This window comes from Ranitomeya variabilis, chromosome 2, assembly GCF_051348905.1.
Source record: "Ranitomeya variabilis isolate aRanVar5 chromosome 2, aRanVar5.hap1, whole genome shotgun sequence".
Taxonomy (NCBI): domain Eukaryota; kingdom Metazoa; phylum Chordata; class Amphibia; order Anura; family Dendrobatidae; genus Ranitomeya; species Ranitomeya variabilis.
Window position 1 is genome coordinate 1,116,333,507 of NC_135233.1, and position 25,656 is coordinate 1,116,359,162.

Below are 25,656 nucleotides of genomic sequence, written 5' to 3' on the forward strand. Positions count from 1 at the left end.
TCACTGCTGGTGACATATCTCCCAATCCTGGACCTCCACAGCTCATACCTCCCATTACTACCTCCTATCACTCCCAACCCAATATAAACACTTGAATTCTTGCCCACCTCAAATCCATGCCCTTGACGTCCACCCCCCTGCACCCTCTTCTCTGGATCACTATGGAATGCCCGCTCCATCTGCAATAAACTCCATGTGATTCACGACTTCTTTACCTCTCATCTTTCCTTCCTGGGCCTCACCAAAACATGGCTAACACCCTCTGACAAAGCCTTCCCTGCTGCACTATGTTACGGTGGCCTCCACTTCACCCACACTCCTTGCCCTAGCAATAAACATGGTGGATTAGTGGGCCTTCTCCTTTCTTCCAACTGTACCTTTACCCCAATCCCACCTCTATCCTCCCTTATCCTCCCCTTTTGAAGTCCACTCTGTCCGCATCTACTTCCCCTACAACCTCCTAATGGCCATCAATTACCGACCTCGGGGCCCGACCACTGTCTTTATTGACCAATTCTTCACCTGGCTCCTTCACTTTGTCTGCTGACATTCCCGCCATCATCATGGGTGACTTCAACATCCCCCTTGACACCCACCAGTCAGCAGCCTCCAAACTCCTGTCCCTTACTTCATCTTTTGGACTTACTCAGTGGTCTGTTATGACCTGGTGGTTAAGGAGCCACACTGATATGACCTGGTGGTTAAAAGGCAACATGGGACGAGCTCTGAGGAGGTGGTATCTTTACTGACCGCAGTTCCTAATCCTAACAACAACACTAGTAATAGCCGTGGGATGTTCCTGACTCTCCCTAGACACCTCGTCACAGCCTAAGAACTAACTACCCCTAAAGATGGAAATAGAAAGCTATCTTGCCTCAGAGAAAACCCCAAAAGGAAAGATAGCCCCCCACAAATATTGACTGTGAGTGGAGAGGGAAATGACGTACACAGGAATGAAATCAGATTTTAGCAAAGGAGGCCAATACTACTCTAGATAGACAGAATAGAAAAGGATACTGTGCGGTCAGTATTAAAAACTAAAAATCCACGCAGTTTACAAAAATGAACTCCACACTGACTCACGGTGTGGAGGGGCAAATCTGCTTCCCCAGAGCTTCCAGCTAGCCTGAATATCACATAATGACAAGCTGGACAAAAAGAAACATATCATTAGCAGAGCAATAGAGTCCAAAGCAAATGGATAACCAAAGAACTAGCAAAAACTTATCTTTTGCTGAAAAGGACAGGCCATGTGAGAAATCCAAGGAGAGAACTAAATCCAACCCAGAACATTGACAGCTGGCATGAACTAAAGCCCAGAGCCAGTTTAAATAACAAATCCAGGCAAGACGATTAGTGAAGGCAGCTGCTACAGCTAACCTCAAGGAGCAGCAATTCCACTCGAAACCACCAGAGGGAGCCCAAGGGCAGAACTCACAAAAGTACCATTAACAACCACAGGAGGGAGCTCCAGAACGGAATTCACAACAGTGGTCCTCCTCAACCACCTACACAGACGGACATACATTAGACCTAGTCTTGACCCATCTCTGCTCCCTATCTAACTTCACCACCTCCCCTCTCCCTCTATCTGACCATCTACTCACTTTCTCATCCCTGTCCTCACCTGTCACCCATGTCCAGCAACATGCGCACCCCCGCAGAAATCTCGCACACCTTGACATCCACACGCTCTCTAACTGTTAGGGCACCAAATAATAATAAGGAAGATATAAGGTGTGTTTGCAGCCCGGGGTCCACCGTGCAGAGATGACATCTGCTGGTCGGTAATGGCGGACAGTATATGGCGGTATAATGTGAATACACATGGGTTAGCTTCATCCGATATGAAAGGAGGCAAACCCTGTTGCATCACAGGGCCGCAATAAAGCATAGTGAACACCAGTATTGGGTCACAGGACTCTGCTCCAAGGACACAGGGTTAGAGTCCCTCTAGACCACTAGCGCTTGGCGCTGCAACTGTGGTGCCAGGGAAAAACTAAACATGAAGATTTACCACACAAAGTGTGTACAGCGCCATTCTGGCGGACACCACTAACTACCCTAACTAAGGCCTGGAAAGAGCTCTAGTTATGCACGGCGCCGCACTGGCGGTCACTGCTAATTTGAAGCAGTATCTTGTGCTATTGTGCTGGATTGCACTATCCGGCACTAGTCAGCTCCAAACAACCAAACCACATACAACAATGCTAGGGAGGGGATTGATTAGGAGCTTTCACCAGAACAATCACACATCCACACACACACAAGTTCAGCTTTATACTAGAGCATGGCCGAGCGACCATAGATGTAGCCTTCCGGGACCTTCCTAGTGGTCCAATCAGAGCCGCTACAGGACCTGAGCATGTGACCTCCGACCTCCAATGAGAGGTCATCCCATGGACATTCTCAGTAAACAAAAAGCAGGACTTAGTCCCTGGAACAGCTGCTCGCCGCTGATCAATGCTGGTTACAAAGGCTGAACTTGTAGCAACAGCTGTAACCAAACGCACAGTATCAGCTAGAGCCAAACGCTGGGACCGACATCTCTGCTGAGCAGACTCCACTGCAGCTGGGGAAGAATGGGAGACCACAGAGGACATGGTTTGAGGTTCCCTCTATGCAGCGGCGGGAACTCGACACCTAACACTGACTCTATTCTACCACTAGCATCCATATCCTCACTCACGACACAGACACTGCCACTAGTTTTTACAATGCCACTCTTGCATCAGCCATCGACTCGGTCGCCCCTGTCATGCATAGCAGAGTGCGAAAATTCAATAGACAACCCAGGCACAATAACATCACTACAAAGCTTCAGCAAGTATCCAGAATTGCAGAACGGCATTGGAAGAAAACGCATTCGCAAGATGATTTCACTGCACTCAAAAAGCAACACCCACATTCAAATCAGCTCTCACCTCTGCTAAACAGGCCTATTTTACATCCCTTGCATCTTCTTTATCCCACAACCCCAAACAGTTGTTCAACACTTTTAACTCACTCCTCCGCCCACCACTGCCCCCTCCGACTTCCCTAAACATTGCCGAGGACTTTACCATGCACTTAAAAATTAAGATAGACTAAACAAGGCAAGTCTTTGTTGTCAAACCACCGCAACCCCTTTGTATACCAGACCAATGATCTAACCCCATAACTTCCCTCTCCAAATTCACTAAAGGGGAGCTTCCTCGTCTCTCCAAATCACACCTCACTTGTGCGCTTGACCCCATCCCATCCCAACTCCTCCCCAGCCTCACCACCACACTAATCCCATCCCTATCCCATCTCTTCAACCTATCACTAACTTCTGGTACCTTCCCCTCTGCTTTCAAACATGCCACAATCACAACTATCCTCAAAAAGCCATCCCTTGACCCAAGCGATATGTCCAGCAATTGCCCCATATCTTTGCTCCAATTTGTTTCCAAACTCCTTGGGCAGCACTTCTATGCTGAACTTTCCTCTCACTTTGCATCTCTCTCTTCGACAACCTACAATCTGACTTCCGTCCCCATCATTCCTCTGAGACTGCCTTGACCAAAATTACTTAACGACTTACTTACAGCCAATTCTCTATACTCCTTCTAGAACTGTCCTGGGCCTTCGAAACATTTGACCACTGCCTTCTACAACAGATCCTCTCTTTCTTTGGTGTCAAAGACCTCGCCCTATCTTGGATCTCCTCATACCTTACCAACTGCACATTTAGCGTTTCCTACTCACATACTACCTCTTCTTGTCGCCCCCTCTCTGTTGGTGTCCCTCAAGGCTCGGTCCTAGGACCCTTACTCTTCTCAATCTATAAACTAGGCCTGGGACAACTCATAAGGTCCTATGGCTTCCAGTACCATCTATATGCTGATGACACTCAGATCTACCTCTCTGGCCGAGATGTCACCTCTCTGCTCTCCAGAGTTCCAGAGTGTCTATCAGCCATATCCTCCTTCTCCTCTCGCTTCCTCAAGCTCAATGTGGACAATCTGAACTAATTATCTTTCCTCCATCTCACATATCTTCCCTACCTGATCTATCTATCAAAATGAATGAAATCACACTTTTCCCTGTCCCCAAAATCCGCTGCCTCGGAGTAACCCTTGACTCTGCCCTGTCCTTCAAACCATACATCCAAGCTCTCAAAACCTTCTGTCGCCTCCAGCTCAAAAATATTTCCAGAATCCGTCCTTTCCTCAACCCTCACTCTACCAAAATGCTTGTGCATGCTCTAATCATCTCCCGCCTCGACTACTGCAACATCCTCCTTTGTCGCCTACCTTCTAACATTCTTGCACCCTTCCAGTCTGTCCTTAACTCTGCTGCCCAACTAATCTCTCTCCTCACTACACTCCTGCTTCCCTTCTTTGCAAATCCCTTCACTAGCCCCCAATTTCCCAGCGTATCCAGTTTAAACTAACACTGACCTACAAAGCCATCCATAACCTTTCTCCTCCGTATATTTCCAAACTAATCTCTCAAGATCTTTCCTCATGTAATCTCCGGTCCTCCCCAGACCTCCTTCTCTCCTCCATGACTTATTCACTCCTCACCCAATCGCCTCCGAGACTTCTCCCAAATATCCCCCATCCTCTGGAATTCTGTGCCCCAACACGTCCGGTTATCCACCATATTTGGATCCTTTAAAAGAAACCTGAAAACCCACCTCTTCAAGAAAGCTTACAACCTGTAATGACCACACGGCCACCTCAACACCATCGGAGCTACTGCAACCCCTGACCTACTGTCTCCTTCCCCATAATCCTGTAGAATGTAAGCCCGCAAGGGCAGGGTCCTTTTCCCTCTGTACCAGTCTGTCATTGTTAGTTTGTTTACTGTAAGCGATATTTGCATTTTGATGTAACCCCTTCTCATGTACAGCACCATGGAATTAATGGTGCTATATAAATAAAAAATAATAATTTGTCTTTAGTGGGAAACTTTTTCTTACAGGAAGAGAATATAGAGAGCTTTTCTCTTCTATGGTAATTCTCTCATGTCTGACCTGATATACTTACAAAGCATCTGCCCCATTCAGAACACAAATGTGGCTTCTCTCCTTTGTGACTTATTTTTATTTAGTTTACTCACTTAAATTGCGCCACCACATTCTGCAGCTCTGTACAAACATCATCACTGTCCCCATTGGGGCTCACAATCTAAATTCAGTATCAGAATATCCTTGGCATGTGGGAAGAATCCCAAGCCATGATGAGAAGATAAAAACCTTGTGCGCATGTTGTCCTTTGTGGGTTACAAAACCCAGGACTCCAGCACTGCAAGGCTACAATGCTAACCACTGAGCCAACCATTGAGCCACTCAAGTTTAACAAGATCTGATATCAGCATAAAACATCATATTCTGAACATGAATATGGCTTTTATCCTTTGTGAATTCTCTCATGTTTACCAAGTTTCCATTTAACTGCAAAACATTTTCCACATTCTGAACATGAATACGGCTGCTCTCCTGTGTGACTTCTCTGATGTGTGGTAAGATGTGATTTATCTGCAAAACATTTCCCACATTCTGAACATGAATATGGCTTCTCACCTGTGTGAACTCTTACATGTCTATCAAGCAATGATTTATTTCTAAAACATTTCCCACATTCTAAACAAGCAAATGTCTTTTCTCCTGTGTGAATTTTCTGATGTTTGGCATAATTTGATCTACTTGAAAAACATTTCCCACATTCTGAACATGAATATGGCTTTACTCCTGTGTGACTTCTCTGATGTACAGCAATATTTGTATTACTTGAGAAACTTTTTCCACATTCTGAGCATGAATACGGCTTCTCACCTGTGTGAACTCTTACATGTCTAACAAGCAAGGTTTTATTTCTAAAGCATTTCCCACATTCTAAACATGCAAATGTCTTTTCCCCTGTATGAGTTTTCTGATGTCTGGCATGATTTGATCTACTTGAAAAACATTTCCCACAGTCTGAACATGGATATGGCTTCTCTCCTGTGTGACTTCTCTCATGTATAGCAAGATTTTCTTTACTTGCGACACTTTTCCCACATTTTGAACATGAATACGGCTCCTCACCTGTGTGAACTTTTTCATGTGCAACAAGAAGATAATTTGTTTTGAAACATTTCCCACATTCTGAACATGAATACGGCTTCTCTCCTGTGTGACTTCTCTGATGTGTGATAAAATATGATTTATCTGCAAAGCATTTCCCACATTCTGAACAGGAATACGGCTTCTCTCCTGTGTGACTTCTCTGATGTGTGATAAAATATGATTTATCTGCAAAACATTTCCCACATTCTGAACAGGAATACGGCTTCTCTCCTGTGTGACTTCTCTTATGAGCAACAAGATTTGTTTTGCTTGAGAAACTTTTTCCACATTCTGAGCATGAATATGGCTTCTCACCCGTGTGAACTCTTCCATGTGTAATTAGCAAAGATTTACTTCTAAAGCATTTCCCACATTCTAAACATTCAAATGGCTTTTCTCCTGTGTGCATTTTCTGATGTAGGGCGTGATTTGATCTACTTGAAAAACATTTCCCACATAGCAAACATGGATAAGGCTTCTCTCCTGTGTGACTTCTCTCGTGTACAGCAAGATTTGCTTTATTTGAGAAACTTTTCCCACATTTTGAGCATGAATACGGCTTCTCACCCGAGTGAACTTTTTCATGTGCAACAAGATAATATTTTTTTTTGAAATTTTTTCCACACTCTGAACATGAATGCAACTTTTCTACGGTGTGACTTCTCTGATGTTGAACAAATATATTAAATCTTGTAATACACTTTCCACATACTGAACATACATACGGCTTCTCGGTGTGATTTTTCTCATGTGCCACTAGATGTGATTTATGTGTAAACCGTGTTGCACATTTTGAACATGAATACGGCTTCTCTCCAATGTGACTTCTCTCATGTGTGATAAGGTGTGATTTATCTGTAAAACATTTTCCACATTCTGAACATGAATACGGCTTCTCTCCTGTGTGACTTCTTCTGTGTGTAAAAAGATCTGAGTTTTTTGAAAACTGTTTTCCACATTCCTCACATTGAAATCTTTTTTGGTTTTTCAGATCTGTACATGTTGTGACAGTCAGAGCTTGGTCAGGAGACAGTTCCTCTCCATTAGGCGGATTATATGACAAATCTGCAGGGTGTCCTGAACATACATTAATGGTGATGAGGTTTTCTTCTGAAGAGGGTGGCACAATATCTTTACCTTCCACTTTATTTTGCAAAAACATGACGTTTCCTTTACAGTTCTTATTCAGGTTTTCTGTTAGAAAAAAAAATAAAATCCATTTTTCAATACTGTAAAATCACAAAAGTACATACGTTTATAATACATCCATTAGTCTGGATTTACTCAGGACTTATGCATGCCAAAGTGGATTAAATATGAAGAGCATGACACCTTTTAAATTTATATCTCTTTATAATCCACTACTGAATCTGGCCAAGACAAGAGAAACAAAAACTGCCTGTGTGAATCCAGTGCTATAACGCTTTGTATAAACACTCTGCAATGGATTTGTCTGCAGTGAGTGAATATTACGTTACTTACATAAACCTTGACAAAATCCAGCCTGTCTTCTGGCTACAGAGATTCTCTGCACCAACTGGGCAGAACTTTCATAAATCAACATATCAAATGTTCAACTGATCAAATCCTCAAATCGACCCATGACACCCATCTGACCAAAGAGCAGAACAGAGATGACGCGGCACACCGAGAAGTACAGTCCCATTCCCAGGTCCTATTAATTACAATAGGGCCCATGAATCATACAGTAACTGTACTGCTCAGTGTTCTGTTACGTCTCTCCATGCTCATTGTCACATCAGTCTGGTGATGAAAATTGGAAAGACACCATGATTTAATATTATCAACAATCTCATTTACCAAGATATTGTGAGATGAGATAAAGCAGACATCTGAAGCTGAATCCTTGGCCACCTCATGGTTTGCAAATCCTAATTTTTAAACAGCTAAGACTACTCATTAATGTAATGTCCTGCTCCTGACCACTGCAGCCGATCACAGAGCTCCACACTCTGGAGAAAGCAGGACATTGTGGCTTCCTCACCGAGAGATCTATAACCCACTGAAATCTCTAGGATCCAAACCCAACCAAAATCCAAGAAATGGATTTCTCCATAAGCAGAACCTCCTTGTCAAGCTGGGCATAATGATAATTTTGTCATTTTTCTACGAGGTTCACCCTAAGAGATATAGCTAATAGAGTATATCATAAATTGTTCAGAAAGGGGAGCTCCCCAACCACCCAGTGAGGTCAGCACGGTGGGAGTGTCTTAAGTTTGAGCACAGGTATAAGACACGGAGGCGGGACTAGAGCCCTCCCTCTCTCTTGGCCTGCAAAGTCACCTAGCAGATACTGTGCCGGATGCATTGGGACATACGCTCTTCCTCCTCCCTGCCGCATGGTTTACCATGGAATAACATAAGACAACTGTGCATTTATTTTCATCTTTAATCCCTTTTATTTTGTAATCGATCTGTACATACTATAATTGTCTCATCTTGTAACATTTTTTTATACTTTTTGTAAACACTGCCTAATCCTTTTTTTGGAGTAAAAGTTACAATATTTACTTGCTTCGTTTTCCTTGCTCTACAATGTACCCCCAATGTCCTCTGAAGGAAATTACACTACTGATTAGATTGGCTCTTGACCCGCCATTAATCTTAATAACAGGAGCTGGTGGCAGCAGATCGTACTGAGCTTGTTGGGTATAGCTGGCAGTGAAGGACGGCGATTGATAATTATAATTCCTGCCTGAGCAGGAGTAGTTATATTGCCCTCGCTGCAGTGTGCCCAATAGCCAGTACATGACCAGGCAAGCCCTTCTGGTGACTAATAATCCTAGGTGCAGTTCCCTGACTGACCTGAGGGTAAGGCCAGCGTCACACCTAACGTATCAAAATACGGTCCGTTTTTTATGGCAGAGATACACAGAAAATTTTGTGAACAGTGATCCGTATTCAATGCGAGGATGCGATTTTTTCTCCAAAAATTATCTGTGTGTCATCCGTATGGCATCCGTACGGCGAGATTTTCTCACCGGCTTACAAAATGAACATAGAATGGATCCATGGGCTCAAATATTCGTGAAAACATATATACAATATATACAGTATATACAGTTAGGTCCATATATATTTGGACAGAGACAACATTTTTCTAATTTTGGTTATAGACATTACCACAATGAATTTTAAACAAAACAATTCAGATGCAGTTGAAGTTCAGACTTTCAGCTTTCATTTGAGGGTATCCACAATAAAATTGGATGAAGGGTTTAGGAGTTTCAGCTCCTTAACATGTGCGACCCTGTTTTTAAAGGGACCAAAAGTAATTGGACAATTGACTCCAAGGCTATTTCATGAACAGGTGTGGGCAATCCCTTCGTTATGTCATTCTCAATTAAGCAGATAAAAGGCCTGGAGTTGATTTGAGATGTGGTGCTTGCATTTGGAAGGTTTTGCTGTGAAGTAAACATGCGGTCAAAGGAGCTCTCCATGCAGGTGAAACAAGCCATCCTTAAGCTGCGAAAACAGAAAAAACCCATCCGAGAAATTGCTACAATATTAGGAGCGGCAAATTCTACAGTTTGGTACATCCTGAGAAAGAAAGAAAGCACTGGTGAACTCATCAATGCAAAAAGACCTGGGCGTCCACGGAAGACAACAGTGGTGGAGGATAGAAGAATAATCTCCATGGTGAAGAGAAACCCCTTCACAACAGCCAACCAAGTGAACAACACTCTCCAGGAAGTCGGCGTATCAATATCCAAATCTATCATAAAGAGAAGACTGCATGAGAGTAACTACAGAGGGTTCACTGCACGGTGCAAGCCACTCATAAGAATCAAGAATAAAAAGGCTAGACTGGACTTTGCTATAAAACATCTAAAAAAGCCAGCACAGTTCTGGAAGAACATTCTTTGGACAGATGAAACCATGATCAACCTCTACCAGAATGATGGAAAGAGAAATGTATGGCGAAGGCGTGGTACAGCTCATGATCCAAAGCATACCACATCATCTGTAAAACACAGCGGAGGCAGTGTGATGGCTTGGGCATGCATGGCTGCCAGTGGCACTGGGTCACTAGTGTTTATTGATGATGTGACACAGGACAGAAGCAGCCGAATGAATTCTGAGGTATTCAGAGCCACACTGTGTGCTCAGATCCAGCCAAATGCAGCCAAACTGATTGGTCGTCGTTTCATCCTACAGATAGACAATGACCCAAAACATGAAGCCAAAGCAACCCAGGAGTTAATTAAATCAAAGAAGTGGAATATTCTTGAATGGCCAAGTCAGTCACCTGATCTCAACCAAATTGAGCAGCATTTCTCTTGTTAAAGACTAAACTTCAGACAGAAAGGCCCACAAACAAACAGCAACTGAAAACCACCGCAGTGAAGGCCTGACAGAGCATCAAAAAGGAGGAAACACAGCGTCTGGTGATGTCCATGAGTTCAAGACTTCAGGCAGTCATTGCCAGCCAAGGATTTTCAACCAAGTACTAAAAATGAACATTTTATTTAAAATTATTGAATCTGTCCAATTACTTTTGGTCCTTTTAAAAACAGGGTGGCACATGTTAAGGAGCTGAAACTCCTAAACCCTTCATCCGATTTTAATGTGGATACCCTCAAATGAAAGCTGAAAGTCTGAACTTCAACTGCATCTGAATTGTTTTGTTTAAAATTCATTGTGGTAATGTTTATAACCAAAATTAGAAAAATGTTGTCTCTGTCCAAATATATATGGACCTAACTGTATATATACATATACACAGCACAGACCAAAAGTTTGGACAAACCTTCTCATTTAAAGATTTTTCTGTATTTTCATGACTATGAAAATTGCACATTCACACTGAAGGCATCAAAACTATGAATTAACACTAGTGTTGAGCATTCCGATACCGCAAGTATCGGGTATCGGCCGATACTTGCCGTATCGGAATTCCGATACCGAGATCTGATACTTTTGTTGTATCGGGAATCGGTATCGGGACCATATTAATGTGTAAAATAAAGAATTAAAATAAAAAATATTGATATACTCACCTCTCTGACGCAGCCTGGACATCACCGCTGGTAACCGGCAGCTGCTTTGTTTAAAATGAGCGCGTTCAGTACCTTCCATGACGTCACGGCTTCTGATTGGTCGCGTGCCGCTCATGTGACCGCCACGCGACCAATCAGAAGCCGTGATGTCATCCCTCAGGTCCTAAATTCCTAATTCTAGGAATTTAGGACCTGAGAATTACGTCACGGCTTGTGATTGGTCGCGTGGCGGTCACATGGGCGGCCACGACCAATCACAAGCCGTGACGTCATCTAAGGCCCTGAACGCGCTCATTCTTAAGAAGGAAGGCTGCCGGAAAGAAGCAGGGCGCGTCCGAGGGTGAGTATATACCTAATAGGAATATACTCACCCTCGGCTTCTTTCCTGCAGCCTTCCTTCCTAAGAATGAGCGCGTTCAGGGCCTTAGATGACGTCACGGCTTGTGATTGGTCGCGGCCGCCCATGTGACCGCCAAGCGACCAATCACAAGCCGTGACGTAATTCTCAGGTCCTAAATTCCTAGAATTAGGAATTTAGGACCTGAGGGATGACGTCACGGCTTCTGATTGGTCACGTGGCGGTCACATGAGTGGCACACGACCAATCAGAAGCCGTGACATCATGGAAGGTACTGAACGCGCTCATTTTAAACAAAGCAGGCTGCCCGTTACCAGCGGTGATGTCCAGGCTGCGTCGGAGAGGTGAGTATATCAATATTTTTTATTTTAATGCTTTATTTTATACATTAATATGGATCCAAGGGCCTGAAGGAGAGTTTCCTCTCCTTCAGACCCTGGGAACCATCAGGGATACCTTCCGATACTTGAGTCCCATTGACTTGTATTGGTATCGGGTATCGGTATCGGATTAGATCCGATACTTTGCCGGTATCGGCCGATACTTTCCGATACCGATACTTTCAAGTATCGGACGGTATCGCTCAACACTAATTAACACATGTGGAATTATATACTTAACAAAAAAAGTGTGAAACACCTGAAATTATGTCTTATATTCTAGGTACTTCAAAGTAGCCACCTTTTGCTTTGATGACTGCTTTGCACACTCTTGGCATTCTCTTGATGAGCTTCAAGAGGTAGTCACCGGGAATGGTTTTCACTTCACAGGTGTGCCCTGTCAGGTTTAATAAGTGGGATTTCTTGCCTTATAACTGAGGTTGGGACCATCATTTGTGTTGTGCAGAAGTCTGGTGGATACACAGCAGATAGTCCTACTGAATAAACTGTTAGAATTTGTATTATGGCAAGAAAAAAGCAGCTAAGTAAAGAAAAACGAGTGGCCATCATTATTTTAAAGGGAACCTGTCACCACGTTTTTGGAAGATGGGATAAAAATAGCGTTAAATAGGGGCAGAGGTGGGCATTACATTAGTGTGTTTGTTATGCGTTTATTACCCACCTAAGTTGCCGAAATACCTTTGCAAAGTCTCCGTTTTCGCCTGTCAATCAGGCTGGTCTGGTCAAAAGGGCGTTGTCTTCCCCCAGATTTTGCGTAGTTTTCCGTTGGTGGCGTAGTGGTGTGCGCATGCCCAAGGTCCCGAATCCTCTGCCAGGGGATTTAAAAGAGCGCGCTGTTCGTTTTCATTGGTGATCGGTGGGCGCGGCCATCTTCCTTTGGCCGCGCGTGCGCAGAAGCGGCGCTCTGCTGGCCGCGGCTTCAGGAAAATGGCCGCCGCGATATCCATCTGCGCACGCGCGGCATCCCGCGGCCATTTTCCTGAAGCCGCGGCCAGCAGAGCGCCGCTTCTGCGCACGCGCGGCCAAAGGAAGATGGCCGCGCCCACCGATCACCAATGAAAACAAACAGCGCGCTCTTTTAAATCCCCTGGCAGAGGATTCGGGACTTTGGGCATGCGCACACCACTACGCCACCAACGGAAAACTACGCAAAATCTGGGAGAAGACAAGACGCCCTTTTGACCAGACCAGCCTGATTGACAGGCGAAAACGGAGACTTTGCAAACGTATTTCGGCAACTTAGGTGGGTAATAAACGCATAACAAACACACTAATGTAATGCCCACCTCTGCCCCTATTTAACGCTATTTTTATCCCATCTTCCAAAAACGTGGTGACAGGTTCCCTTTAAGAAATGAAGGTCAGTCAGTACGAAAAATTGGGCAAACTTTGAAAGTGTCCCCAAGTGCAGTGGCAAAAACCATCAAGCGCTACAAAGAAACTGGCTCACATGAGGACCGCCCGAGGAAAGGAAGACCAAGAGTCACCTCTGCTTCTGAAGATAAGTTTATCCGAGTCACCAGCCTCAGAAATCGCAGGTTAACAGCAGCTCAGATTAGAGACCAGGTCAATGCCACACAGAGTTCTAGCAGCAGACACATCTCTACAACAACTGTTAAGAGGAGACTTTGTGCACCAGGCCTTCATGGTAAAATAGCTGCTAGGAAACCACTGCTAAGGACAGGCAACAAGCAGAAGAGACTTGTTTGGGCTAAAGAACACAAGGAATGGACATTAGACCAGTGGAAATCTGTGCTTTGGTCTGATGAGTCCAAATTTGAGATCTTTGGTTCCAACCACCGTGTCTTTGTGCGATGCAGGAAAGGTGAACAGATGGACTCTACATGACTGGTTCCCACCGTGAAGCATGAAGGAGGAGATGTGATGGTGTGGGGGTGCTTTGCTGGTGACACTGTTGGGGATTTATTAAAATTTGAAGGCATACTGGACCAGCATGGCTACCACAGCATCTTGCAGCAGCATGCTATTCCGTCCGGTTTGCGTTTAGCTAGACCATCATTTATTTTTCAACAGGACAATGACCCCAAACACACCTCCAGGCTGTGTAAGGGCTATTTGACCAAGAAGGAGAGTGATGGGGTGCTACGCCAGATAACCTGGCCTCCACAGTCACCAGACCTGAACCCAATCGAGATGGTTTGGGGTGAGCTGGACCGCAGAGTGAAGGCAAAAGGGCCAACAAGTGCTAAGCATCTCTGGGAACCCTTCAAGATTGTTGGAAGACCATTCCCGGTGACTACCTCTTGAAGCTCATCAAGAGAATGCCAAGAGTGTGCAAAGCAGTCAAAGCAAAAGGTGGCTACTTTGAAGAACCTAGAATATAAGACATAATCTTAGTTGTGTCACACTTTTTTGTTAAGTATATAATTCCACATGTGTTAATCCATAGTTTTGATGCCGTCAGTGTGAATGCACAATATTCATAGTCAAGAAAATACAGAAAAATCTTTAAATGAGGTGTGTTAAAACTTTTGGTCTGTACTGTATATATATATATATATATATATATATATATATATATATATATATATATATATATATATATATTATGTCTCGAGTATAAGACGATCTGAGTATAAGCTCTGAGACTCCTAATTTTGCCGCAAAAAACTGGGAGAACGTAATGACTCGAGTATAAACCTAGGGTGGAAAATGCAGCAGCTACTGGTAAATTTCAAAAATAAAAATCGATACCAATAAAAGTAAAATTAATTGAGACATCAGTAGGGTAAGTGCTTTTGAATATCCATATTGAATCAGGAGCCCCATATAATGCTCCATACAGTTTATGATGGGCCCCATAAGATCCTCCATACAAAAAATGCCTCATATAATGCTCCAGAAAGTTCATGATGGGCCCCATAAGATGCTCCATAAAAAAATATGCCCCATATAATGCTGCATAAAGTTTGATTATGGCCCCATAAGATGCTCTATAGAAAATGTGCCCCATACAATCCTGCACAAAGGTTGATTATGGCCCCATAAGTTGATCCATAGAAACATTTGCCCCATATGCTGCTGCTGTGATTAAAAAAAAAAAAAAGACATACTCACCTCTTGTCATGAGCAGGCGGGGAGAATCGCACTTGCGATATTCACCTGTCTCCGTTCCACCGCTGGGCACCGCTCTGCCTTCCGGATCTCTGCAATGACTGTTCAGGCAGAGGGCAGTGCGCATACTAAACATGTCATCGCGCCCTCTGACCTGAACGTCACAGCCAGAGGACGCAGAAGACGGAGCAGCGCGCAGCTGTAGAACGAGGACAGGTGAATATCAGAATTCTCACCCTCCCTTTTATACTCACCTGCTCCCGGCGCAGACCCTGCTTCTCACTGACAGATGGTCTCCGGGGCCAGCAGATTCTTCCTATGTTCAGCGGTCACATCGTACCGCTCATTAAAGTAATGAATATGCGGCTCCACCCCTATGGGAGTGGAGTCGTTTCCATATTTATTACTTTAATGAGCGGTACCACGTGACCGCTGAACACAGGAAGAGCTACAGGCCCCGGAGAAGCAGGGACATGCAGAGCCACGCCAGGAGCAGGTGAGTATGATTTGGCAACTGACGCTCCCCCTCCCCCTACCCCTGGGACAATGACTTGAGTATAAGCCGAGAGGGGCACTTTCAGCCTAAAAAAATGGGCTGAAAATCTCGGCTTATACGGTGTGTGTGTATGTATATGTATATGTATATATATATATATATATATATATATATATATATATATATATATATATATATACTGTATATACATATATATATATATACACACACACACTCATATACATACATACACACATACACAGCAAAGGGTGTACTTAATTTTTCAAACATTGCTTCTACATTTTGGTTTAGATTTTGGTAAATATGCTAATGCCCATCTGACGTGTAATTTACTATGAACTATCATTCTCTGTAAGGTGCAGCGTCACCAGAAGACCCCGGTGACCCCATTATTACATACCTGTGGTATCTTCTCCTGGACTCTCCTCCTTCACATCGCTCACACACGGCTGATCGCCCATCATCTGTTCTTCTTCATCCTCCACTTTAATACCAGTCAGATCTCCGCCCTGATATCACATATATAACAGCTCAGTACAATACAGCAGATACATCACCAGAAGACCCCAAATCTATGACCGCAGCCCCATATAGCTGTGGTGAAGGAGCAGCTTCATCTACCTGGTGAATCTCCGGACAGTCCTGGGAATACAGAGGAGACGGACATCTCTCCGGAGGATTTCTTACACTGAGAACATCTGTAGGAAACAGACGAATGATTGTTACATGGGATGATAGGAGCAGTATCTAGGTGACCCTCTAACGGACATGATTGTCCCCCTCCTTACATTGCTGATCGGCCATAAAAACAGTCTCCTCTTCTTCATCTATGACCTCATGCAGAAGCTGAAGCCTGAGATGCCTTTAATGCTCATTTTTAGTCATAGGGGCGTACAGTGGCATGTAAAAGTCTGGGCACCCCTGTTATTGTGAAAAATTAAGTAACCCAAAAGATGAAATTATCTCTAAAAGGCCTAAAGTTCAACATGACATGTGAGGGTCACTGTGTGTTCCCACCAGTATGTGCACGGAGGTGTATTGAGGCCATGGGAGTGCATTGCAGTCACAGGCGTAGCTGTGGAAGTAAAGTGAGTATATGTCTTGGACAAGCTATTTGTCCAGGGCAGATTTAAGAAAACCTGCTGAGCTTTTATTTTTTAAATGGACAACAGGATGGTAGTGGGGCAAACCATTTCCTTCCTGGCCAGGTTTTCCAGGTGGCCCATAGCCACAGATTCCAGTTAAAAACCTGCAGTAAAGGGTTTAGGTGTGTCAGTGTGTTAACACCACGCTGGAGTTCTGTTCTGACAGGCAGGATCTCTGGCATGTCACTTCACTCACCCGTGCCGTGGTCAGTTCTTCCCTTCCCCATGCTGCAGTCAATTCTTCCCTTCCCCATGCTGCGGTCAATTCTTCCCTTCCCCATGCTCGGCATGCTTCCAGCCAGTCCTCTAGCCATGGTCTTAGTGCACACGCTTGTGCACTCCTGCCCTCTTAAAGGGTTAACGCATACATTTGATATTTCATCCCCAGCCAGTAGCTGTGGGACATTATGTATATATTGCTTCCTTGCCACTGGGGAGGTGCCTGAGCAACCATCTTGTCTGTCAGTCTATGTTGTGTAAGGTCGCATACCTGACTGCTGCACTCTGGTGCGAACTCTGTCTGCTGCTCCATCCAGTCTGTCCTCTGGGTCCAGAGGCTGCCTGGAGTGGCACCTGGCGTTCATTGGGAGCCTATTGTAACCTCACTAAGAGAGGCTCTAGTGAATAGTCAGGTGCTCACTTTGTCACGCCACTCCAGGCCTTCCACGGTCCATGGCACAATGGTTCCACAAACCACGTCCGTGACAGTTTGCTCAGGCCATGGATCCCGCTGGACCCCGGATCCTGCCTGTTCAGACCACGTGACCATGTACCAGGAGCTCTGCCATCAGAATGACGTGCAGGAAAAACTGTTCATACAGTTGCCGTCCTTAACCAACAAGTTGGAGACCTTAAACTTACCGCCAGAATTCCCACATGTAGAAATAGCCAAGACTTTTCCGGAGACTTCTCAGACAGTTTGCTTAGTTCGAGATCCAGGTCCTCGACTCACAGCTCCACCACGCTTTGATGGTGATCCGAAGCTCTGCTGAGGGTTCATCAATCATTACCGGCTACATTTTGAACTTCTTCCTCACTACTTCCCGTTGGACCAAGCAAAGGTGGCATTCTGTTGTGAACTCTGTTTTTGGGCTCCCTCTTGTGGTCACAAGTGGTACTGTGTGAGTGCTGTCTTTGGGCTCCCTCTGGTGGCTCTTTGTGTCATTCTGCAGGTCTGAGGCTGGTTCAGCTGTCTCGTTATCTGTTAGCTGGTTTCCTATTTAGCTCACCTGGACTTTCAGTGGTTGCCTGCTGTCGATGTATTCAGTGCTATTTTGATCTCTCCTGAATCCTTTCGTTATCAGTCTCGCCAAGAGAAGCTAAGTTTCTGTTTGGTTATTTTTTGCTCATCAGTGTTCAATATGTTTCTTGGTTATTTATTTGTCCTTGTCCAGCTTGCTAATATGTGATTTCCTTGCTTGCTGGTAGCTCTAGGGGGCTGAGTTTCTCCCCTTGTGAAGGAACAAATTATGAAAGGTTCTCCATTTTGTGCTAGATTCTCCATTTTGTGTTTTTGACTCCATTTTCTTGTTGCTTAAAGATAAATTCTGTTATTTAATTAGGTAAAAGGTTACAGCTGCCATGAAGTAACTTTATCTTGTTGTTCACAAGCCTGGTATTGTTTATAATTGGTATAAAGACCTTGAGTCTTCTGTCTCGAGCCAGATAAGAAATTCGTTGGTGTATCACTATACAAGACTGAGGCATCTGTTAGAAAAACACATACTGTGCCAAAAAGACATGACCATATCTGTAGTTTCCATTTTTCCTGTATCCTCATGGGTTAAGTTTTTCCTGCATTCTTATAGGTTAAGAACTGTGAGCGTGTTCTTATGCTGATTGGTTGAAATATAATTTCTGTGACAATGAAAACTCATGTGCAAAATAAACGGGGGCCAGAGATCAGCTCGATCCCCCATACAGAGACACACGTCTCCGTCTGGTCATTTTCAGTTGCCGGCAACACCTTGTATATTAATTTGGAAATCACTGGGTTAACCGTGAAGGATCAATTTAAATCCTCCCTCAACAGTTGGCGCCCTTGAACGTGGGGCTCTAAGCAGGAACGCCTCTGCCCCCCCGGAGGACAACAAGACAAAGGATCCTCGGACCGGACACAGGCACTGTAAAATTGGGACTGATCATCCCCCACAACCACGGTAAGTTGGCAGTTATACTGTCCAGACTGACCGTTTGGTGTGGTTTTCCTGTGTTTGTTGCTGCAAAGAGGATCTGAGGTTTGTCCCCGGAGGTGGGATGATTTTTGGGTGGAATCATATAGAGGTGTAGTTCCGTTGGAAGCCCAGTGCTCGAACCGTACCTCATAAGGGACGGACACCCTGGATTGACCAGTGATGTAATTCTCTTTATAGTCAAAATATCCTGAATTCCTGATCACTGTTAGAATCAGGCGCGGTGAGGTGATCGAAGATTGGGTAGGATGCGTAACTCAGGAATCATATATTTATGTATTTCCAGGGGTGTCCGGAGGGTTAAGTCTAAGACGCCCTCCTCCTTTCACTGAGTACCGCGTTTTTGGGTTGTCCCAGCGGGGGACAGAGAGAGACCCAGTGGAATAAAACCGTAAGGCCGTCGGTATTATGCACAACTAAGAAGGATATTTAGCTCTAAAGGAGAATCCGTTTTTGTGGAAGGAAAAGAAGTCTTTGAAGTTGTATTATGAATCTGATATTGTTAGCCCAAAAATGGGGAAAATATTCTCAATTATAGGTTTTTCTAAGGTGTTCTGGTATGTGAATTGTGAGATGAAGATTTTGTAGAAATTAATTAAGTCTAAGAACTACTGTATTTCGTTTGTGTTTGTCTTTGGAATATCCGATGGGCGGGGGGAGTTGAACAGCTGCGTTATGGCTTTCTTTTGTGCTGAGGATTTTTTTCTTATCTGTTTCTGAAAAGGGAGGGGGCGCGCGCTCGTAGCTGCGCTCTTGAGTCTCTGTGTTTTCTTGGTGTAGATTACGCGCTGATAATTTTGTGTTTTGTTTAAAGCGACAACATTGTTTTTAAGTATAAAGAAATATTATAATCTGGAATTTAAAAGTGAAATCTAGTGTCTAGTTTTAGAAGGAAATTTGTAAGTGATTGGTAAAAGCAAGTTGAGTGGTTGATATATAGCAAATTGAGGATCAACAGAGAAAATGAATTCTGATTGTTTTTTGCTACGTTGAAAAATGAAAGCTGTCTACTCCTATGATAAAGTCTGGATGTTTTTTGGTGCAGGAAGGTATTGAGAAAGCGTTTGAGAATAATGTGTCAGAAAGACAAACAATTAAAAATGATGATCTGGAACAGGGGGTCTCCCTGCTTGATGATAAGGTCCCTCCCCAGGAAATCAAGCCTCTTCTCCCGACTGTAAGCTCTGTGCCCCTCAATCCCAAAGCACCAATATATACTGGGGGCAGATTTATTATCACAGTTCCGCTCCAGAATACAATTCCAAGATGATGGTCAGATGGTCCTTACGTTACATAACCCCTATGCAGATGAATATAATGAGATCTGTATCCTACATGCCCTTCCCACAGTTATGATGGTCCTGATAGACCCAGATTCTCCCCCAATAATGCCTGTAGAACCAGTAAAAGTGTTTCTCAAACCTGGTGCCCCTTTTCCCAAAGTCCATCAGTACCCTTTGAAACATGATCAGGAGCAGTGCCTCAAGGGGCAAATACAAACGTTACTCGATAATGGTGTCCTGATACCCTGTGTTTCCCCATGGAACACGCCCTTGTTTCCCATTAAGAAAAAGACTCCACCCGACCAACCCCCTGTGTACCGGCTGGTACAAGGTCTACGGGCAGTTAATGCAGTTACTGTTCCAGAAACTCCGGTGCCTAATCCACATACTCTTTTGTCCCAGATATCTCAGGATGCTGCTTGGTTCACAGTTATTGACCTTGCCAATGTCTTCTTCAGCATTCCATTACACCCAGATTGCCAGTTTCTGTTTGCATTCACTTATCAGGGATGACAATTGACGCGGACAGTTATGCCACAGGGGGCCCCAAAAAAAAGAAGTCCCAATCAGTTTGCAAAAAATATGGGAGAGTGTCTTTTACCCTGGCAGTTAGAACACCCCTATGTCAAGCTGCTTCAGTATGTGGATGATCTTTTGTTGTGTGAACGGACAGAGCAGGAAACCATTGTTGCCACTGTTAGTTTTCTCAAGTATCTGGCAGATCTGAACTGTCGGGTTTCGGCCTCGAAATTTCGGTTCTGCCTTGGTCAAGTGATATTTTTGGGTCACTGTCTCCTTCAGGGTGCCAGACACCTCACAAAAGAAAGAAAAATAGCCGTCAGCTCCCTTCCTTTACCAAAAGATGAGACTGAACTCCAGCGTTTTCTTGGACTATGTACTTATTGTTGTCAGTGGATACCGGACGCATCCCGTATAATGCAACCTTTCTACAATGCCCTGAAAGACGGTTCAAGATATGCTGATGATTTGGCAGATTCCACACCAGATACGCTGTTACTACGGAAGATACTGTAGTGCACGGAGCTGCACTCCCTCCCTCACTGTCAGCACAAGAAGTAGAACTTCAGGCTCTGCCTACTGCATGTGTTCTGGCCAAAGACAGGCGGGCTAATATATACACGGACTCACAGTATGCATTTGGTATTGCTCATGATTTAGGAGCCCTATGGGCCAATCGAGGGTTTATTACCACCGCCGGGACTCCAGTGAAGAATGCTGAAGCTGTTAAAACCCTCATGGACTCAATCAAATTACCCACTGATGGTCCATACCCCACACGATGTATATAGTATCCCTAACCAAGTATAATCTAGCCACATGTCCATGACCAGACAGCTGCGACTTCGGTGTGCTATTCTCATGCCTACTAATGTGACTTTGAAAAGGTGCACTGTCCTGAACCCCGCTACTCTTCTCCTAGTTCCTATGGATCCAAAGGGGGGAGGAGTAGGTGACATGAGCGAGGACACTCTTTCTTTCTAGAATGGATCCAGAGGAACAAGATTAGGTTTTCAAATCACATGAATGTCTAGAATTGATGTTTCTTGAAACGGCTGGTCTCTAGTGTGCCTATTCTAATGCTGATTTTGAGCTTTTTGTAGATGGATCCCGTCACCAAGATGACCAAGGACGCTACTGTACCAGATATGCTGTGGTCTCAGAACATGAGGTAATCAAGGCAGAGTCAATGCCAGCTCATATGTCTGCACAAGAAGCAGAGCGTGCAAACTAGCAGAAGCTAAGACTGTAAATATCTACACTGATTCCAGGTATGCTTTTGGCATTATACACGGTTATGGGCCTATCTGGAGAGCCAGGGCTTTCCTGACAGCAAATGGCCACCCCTTTAAACATGCTGAGGCAGTCCAGCAACTTATGAATGCACTACAGATTCCCACCCAAACAGGCATCATAAAGGTAAAGGCACATACTAAAGGCACTGATGGACGGACAAAAGGGTAACGCACTGGCAGACCAGGCTGCGAAGAAAGCAGCAAGCACTCCTGTAGCCTCTCAAGCACATCACCTAGACACCCCACCATCTCCACTTGTGTTGAAAGACATCTTAGCCCGGTTACAAGAACAGGCAAGTAAGGAGGAGAAAAATAGGTGGCAAAAGATAGGGGCTTGCTCTGATACCGTCACTGGGCTATGGGGGAGGGGTGAAAAGGTCTGCCTACCACAGGTACTGTACCCAATGATGGCACAGGTTCTGCACGGGAATGTGCACCACTCGAAGACGGCCATGTGTGACACCCTACAGAAACAATGGATTACCCCCGGGTTTTCCACCTGCGCAGAAAGGCAGGTACAGAGCTGCATGATATGTGCCACACATAATCAGGGTAGGACAGTGAAAACCCCATCCAAACACACTTCCCGGCCCTTTAACCAATTCCAGTGACTGCAGAATGATTATATTCAGTTACCCAGGGTAGGGACGTATGAGTATGTGTTGGTCTGCATTGATTTATTTTCAGGTTGGCCAGAAGCCTACCCAGTTGCCAAAGCTACGGCTAAGACAACGGCGAAGAAACTGATGGCTGAGATCATATGCAGGTATGGAATTCCTGAAGTCATTGAAAGCGATCAGGGTTCCCATTTTACTGGAGAGATCATGTCAGAGGTAATGGCAGCACTGGGGGTAAGTCAAGCATTGCATACTCCATCCACAGAGTAGTGGAACAGTGGAGAGACTAAATGGAACTTTTAAGCTTAAAATCCAGAAGGCAATGGCAGAGACTGGTAAACTACGGACAGAATGCCTTCCTCTAGTTTTGTTTTCAGTAAGATATACCCCAAACAGGAAGACAGGACTGTCACCGTATGAGATTCTGTTTGGCAGGAGCCCCAATCTTGAATGTTTCTTTCCACAACAGTTGCAGCTCAAGTACCAGGACTTGACTAGCTATGTGCAGGCCTTACATGGACACCTTGCCAAAGTGCATTTAACCGTTTTCAGTTCTTTTCCAGACCCAGACAAGGTTCCTGGACACCATCCCTTTGTGCCAGGAGACCTGGTGTATGTGAAAAAGTTTGTGCGCAGAGATTGTCTCCAGCCGAGATTTGAAGGACCCCACACGGTGATCTTGGTCACCCCCACTGCAGTAAAGCTGGAAGGAAGGAGCACCTGGATCCACGCCTCACACTGTAAAAGAGACTGTTGTTTTTGATCCTGGAACTGAGGGCCATCCTCGCCCCTACCTCTTCGGCCCCTATTGTAAATAAGAATTCTGGCCCCACTATTCTCTGGGTAAACCTGACAGCCCCGGCGAATATCTGGCGATTTGATTTCTGTGATGTAGTCAAATGCCTCGAGACTGAACGGGTGGTAGAGGGAATCATCCAGTTTTATATGTGTGTTACCAGAAATGACAACAATAACTATTATTATCGGTCAGATGCTGCCTGGAATACGGGAGATGATTGGGGATATAAATCTAGTGAAGCCACGTTCCCTAAGGATAGAACGGGTAGGAGTCTCCGTGAGAGAATGCATCTAACAGCCCTTCTGCAACCACTTAGGGGCTGTAAATTGGGTAAAAGTTGTCACCCCCTCCTCCTAAATCTTGAAAGCCCCCAATCTGCTGACCTGCAGACATTTGTACTGGGAAGGCATTATAATTATGTATTTAGTAGTGGATACCATGGGAATTTAGGCCCAGGTGAGCGTTTGCAAAATGTAGTCAATGAATTGATCCCCATTCCAGGTCTCAGTTGGCAAGAGGTTTTCTCCATAGAAACACAAACAGCCCCAAGGAAAAAATCTATGGTTAGAATGGGTGAGATACAATGTAAGAGTCCAGAATATCTCTGTAGGATGTATTGCTTGTGCTGCTGCGAATACACATCTATACACGCACGCATTGCTTTTCCCTGATGACAACACCACTGCCTGTGTCATGAATCGTTTGAAAGGTCTGAAGTCCACTGATTGTCCAGATTATGTCCTACTAATTCATGAGAAACCCAAACTAAAGGTTCCAGGAGGAGTAACCGTATTAGCTGACAATTACACCTGCTATAATTCCCACGACACCACAGGTACACCAGTAGGGATCTTCGAGACAGGTTTCTGTAAGGAGAACAGTTCTCTAGATACTGATTTGCTAATTAAACATACAGAATATATGTACGACATTTATTGGTTATGTGGAGACGGTAAGCTCCGTCCTAGGTTGCCTAATGCCTGGATAGGCCAATGCACCCTTGTTAAACTAGTTATGCAGTTCAAGATTTTATTTTTGGGATCCAAAGATACCTGATGAACTTACCAGAAAGAGGAGAAGTTTTGATCAGCTCCACATGAGTTATGAAGAAGATCCACTAGTATATATTGATGCCATTGGAGTGCCAAGGGGGGTGCCTGACCAGTTTAAAGCCCAGAACCAGATTTATGCCGGCATTGCTTCTATAATCCCACAGGTGCAGATTAATAAAAAATGTTGAATGGATCAAATATATATATTACAGTGAATAAAGATTTGTCAATTATAGCTGTGATGCCTTCCAGGGTATAGTTGAGGATTTGGGCCCTAACACTTGTATGACCCGTGCTGCAACCCGACCTAAGAGAATTACACTGAATCCTGTCCAGACAAGATCACATGCAGTGACATAAGCTGACACAGGATTGTGGTTGGTGGATACTGGAGACATTAACTTTTGGGAGTAGGCTGACAGTAATCCTTTTGGGAAGGAGCTGTAGACCAGCATGTCATGTCGCCCCCACCACCAGAGAACCAACCACATCAGGTAGGGCAAGACAGATACAGGAGTATTATCCCTGGAGGCCCTCTGACTAGCTAGCTACGCAAAAACAATTGGCTGACCCTGAGATCCAACCTTTCCCATTTTACAGACAAAGACAATATGATAGATGTATAAGTGCACCTGGGCAGGCCTAGGTAGTTAGTGAAAGCAACTCCGACTGGCACCTTCCTCAATCAAGAAGTAGACCCACGAGAGTACGATGGTACTGATCCAGGGGAGATCCCTAAGTATGTCCCCCTCAAGAGAGTAGACAGAACCCCCCATTCTCAGATGATGCTAAGAGATTTAGTTTAGGGACAGTGGGAGAACTCCATGTGAGGTTAGTGAAGGGTTCAGCTGCCTGGAGGCCTCTCGCTAGGGGAGAGTTTCTGTGGTGTCTGGATGAAGAAATCCACCTCCCCTTTTCCCATCACATGGACAGATCTCGAAGGATCTTTCTTTAAGGAAAAAAACTTAGTGTTTAGGGAAGATTGTCAAGGTGAAAATATATTTTCTTATATACTTTTTGTACTGCTATATCTTAGACTGTGAAATAATAAGATTTTTCCCTCGCTTGTAGATATTAATGAAACTGTATTTAAAATGGCTGGTAACATGGCACCAGTCATGTGAAGACCAGTACCGCTCGAGCTTAGAGCTTGGGATAGTATCTCTGATGCTGGACATTAATTAACAAAATTTATCTAGGGGGGAATGTGAAGGAACAAATTATGAAAGGTTCTCCATTTTGTGCTAGATTCTCCATTTTGTGTTTTTGACTCCATTTTCTTGTTGCTTAAAGATAAATTCTGTTA

At 44.4% G+C, this 25,656-nt stretch overlaps 1 protein-coding gene across 3 annotated transcripts in view; it reads right to left on the bottom strand.

The window, feature by feature from the left end:
- Positions 1 to 5,057: 5,057 nt before the first annotated feature.
- LOC143808882 (uncharacterized) overlaps positions 5,058 to 25,656 on the bottom strand; it is a 459,352-nt gene continuing 438,753 nt past the window's right edge. For all 3 annotated transcript variants that reach the window (XM_077292048.1, XM_077292049.1, XM_077292050.1), the window contains 3 exons: positions 16,070 to 16,146; positions 15,849 to 15,957; positions 5,058 to 7,270 (listed from right to left, as the gene is read on the bottom strand). In XM_077292048.1, the coding sequence (XP_077148163.1) occupies positions 5,379 to 7,270; positions 15,849 to 15,957; positions 16,070 to 16,146 (2,078 nt within the window). In that variant the 3' untranslated portion in view covers positions 5,058 to 5,378. The remainder of the gene's footprint in view (positions 7,271 to 15,848; positions 15,958 to 16,069; positions 16,147 to 25,656) is intronic.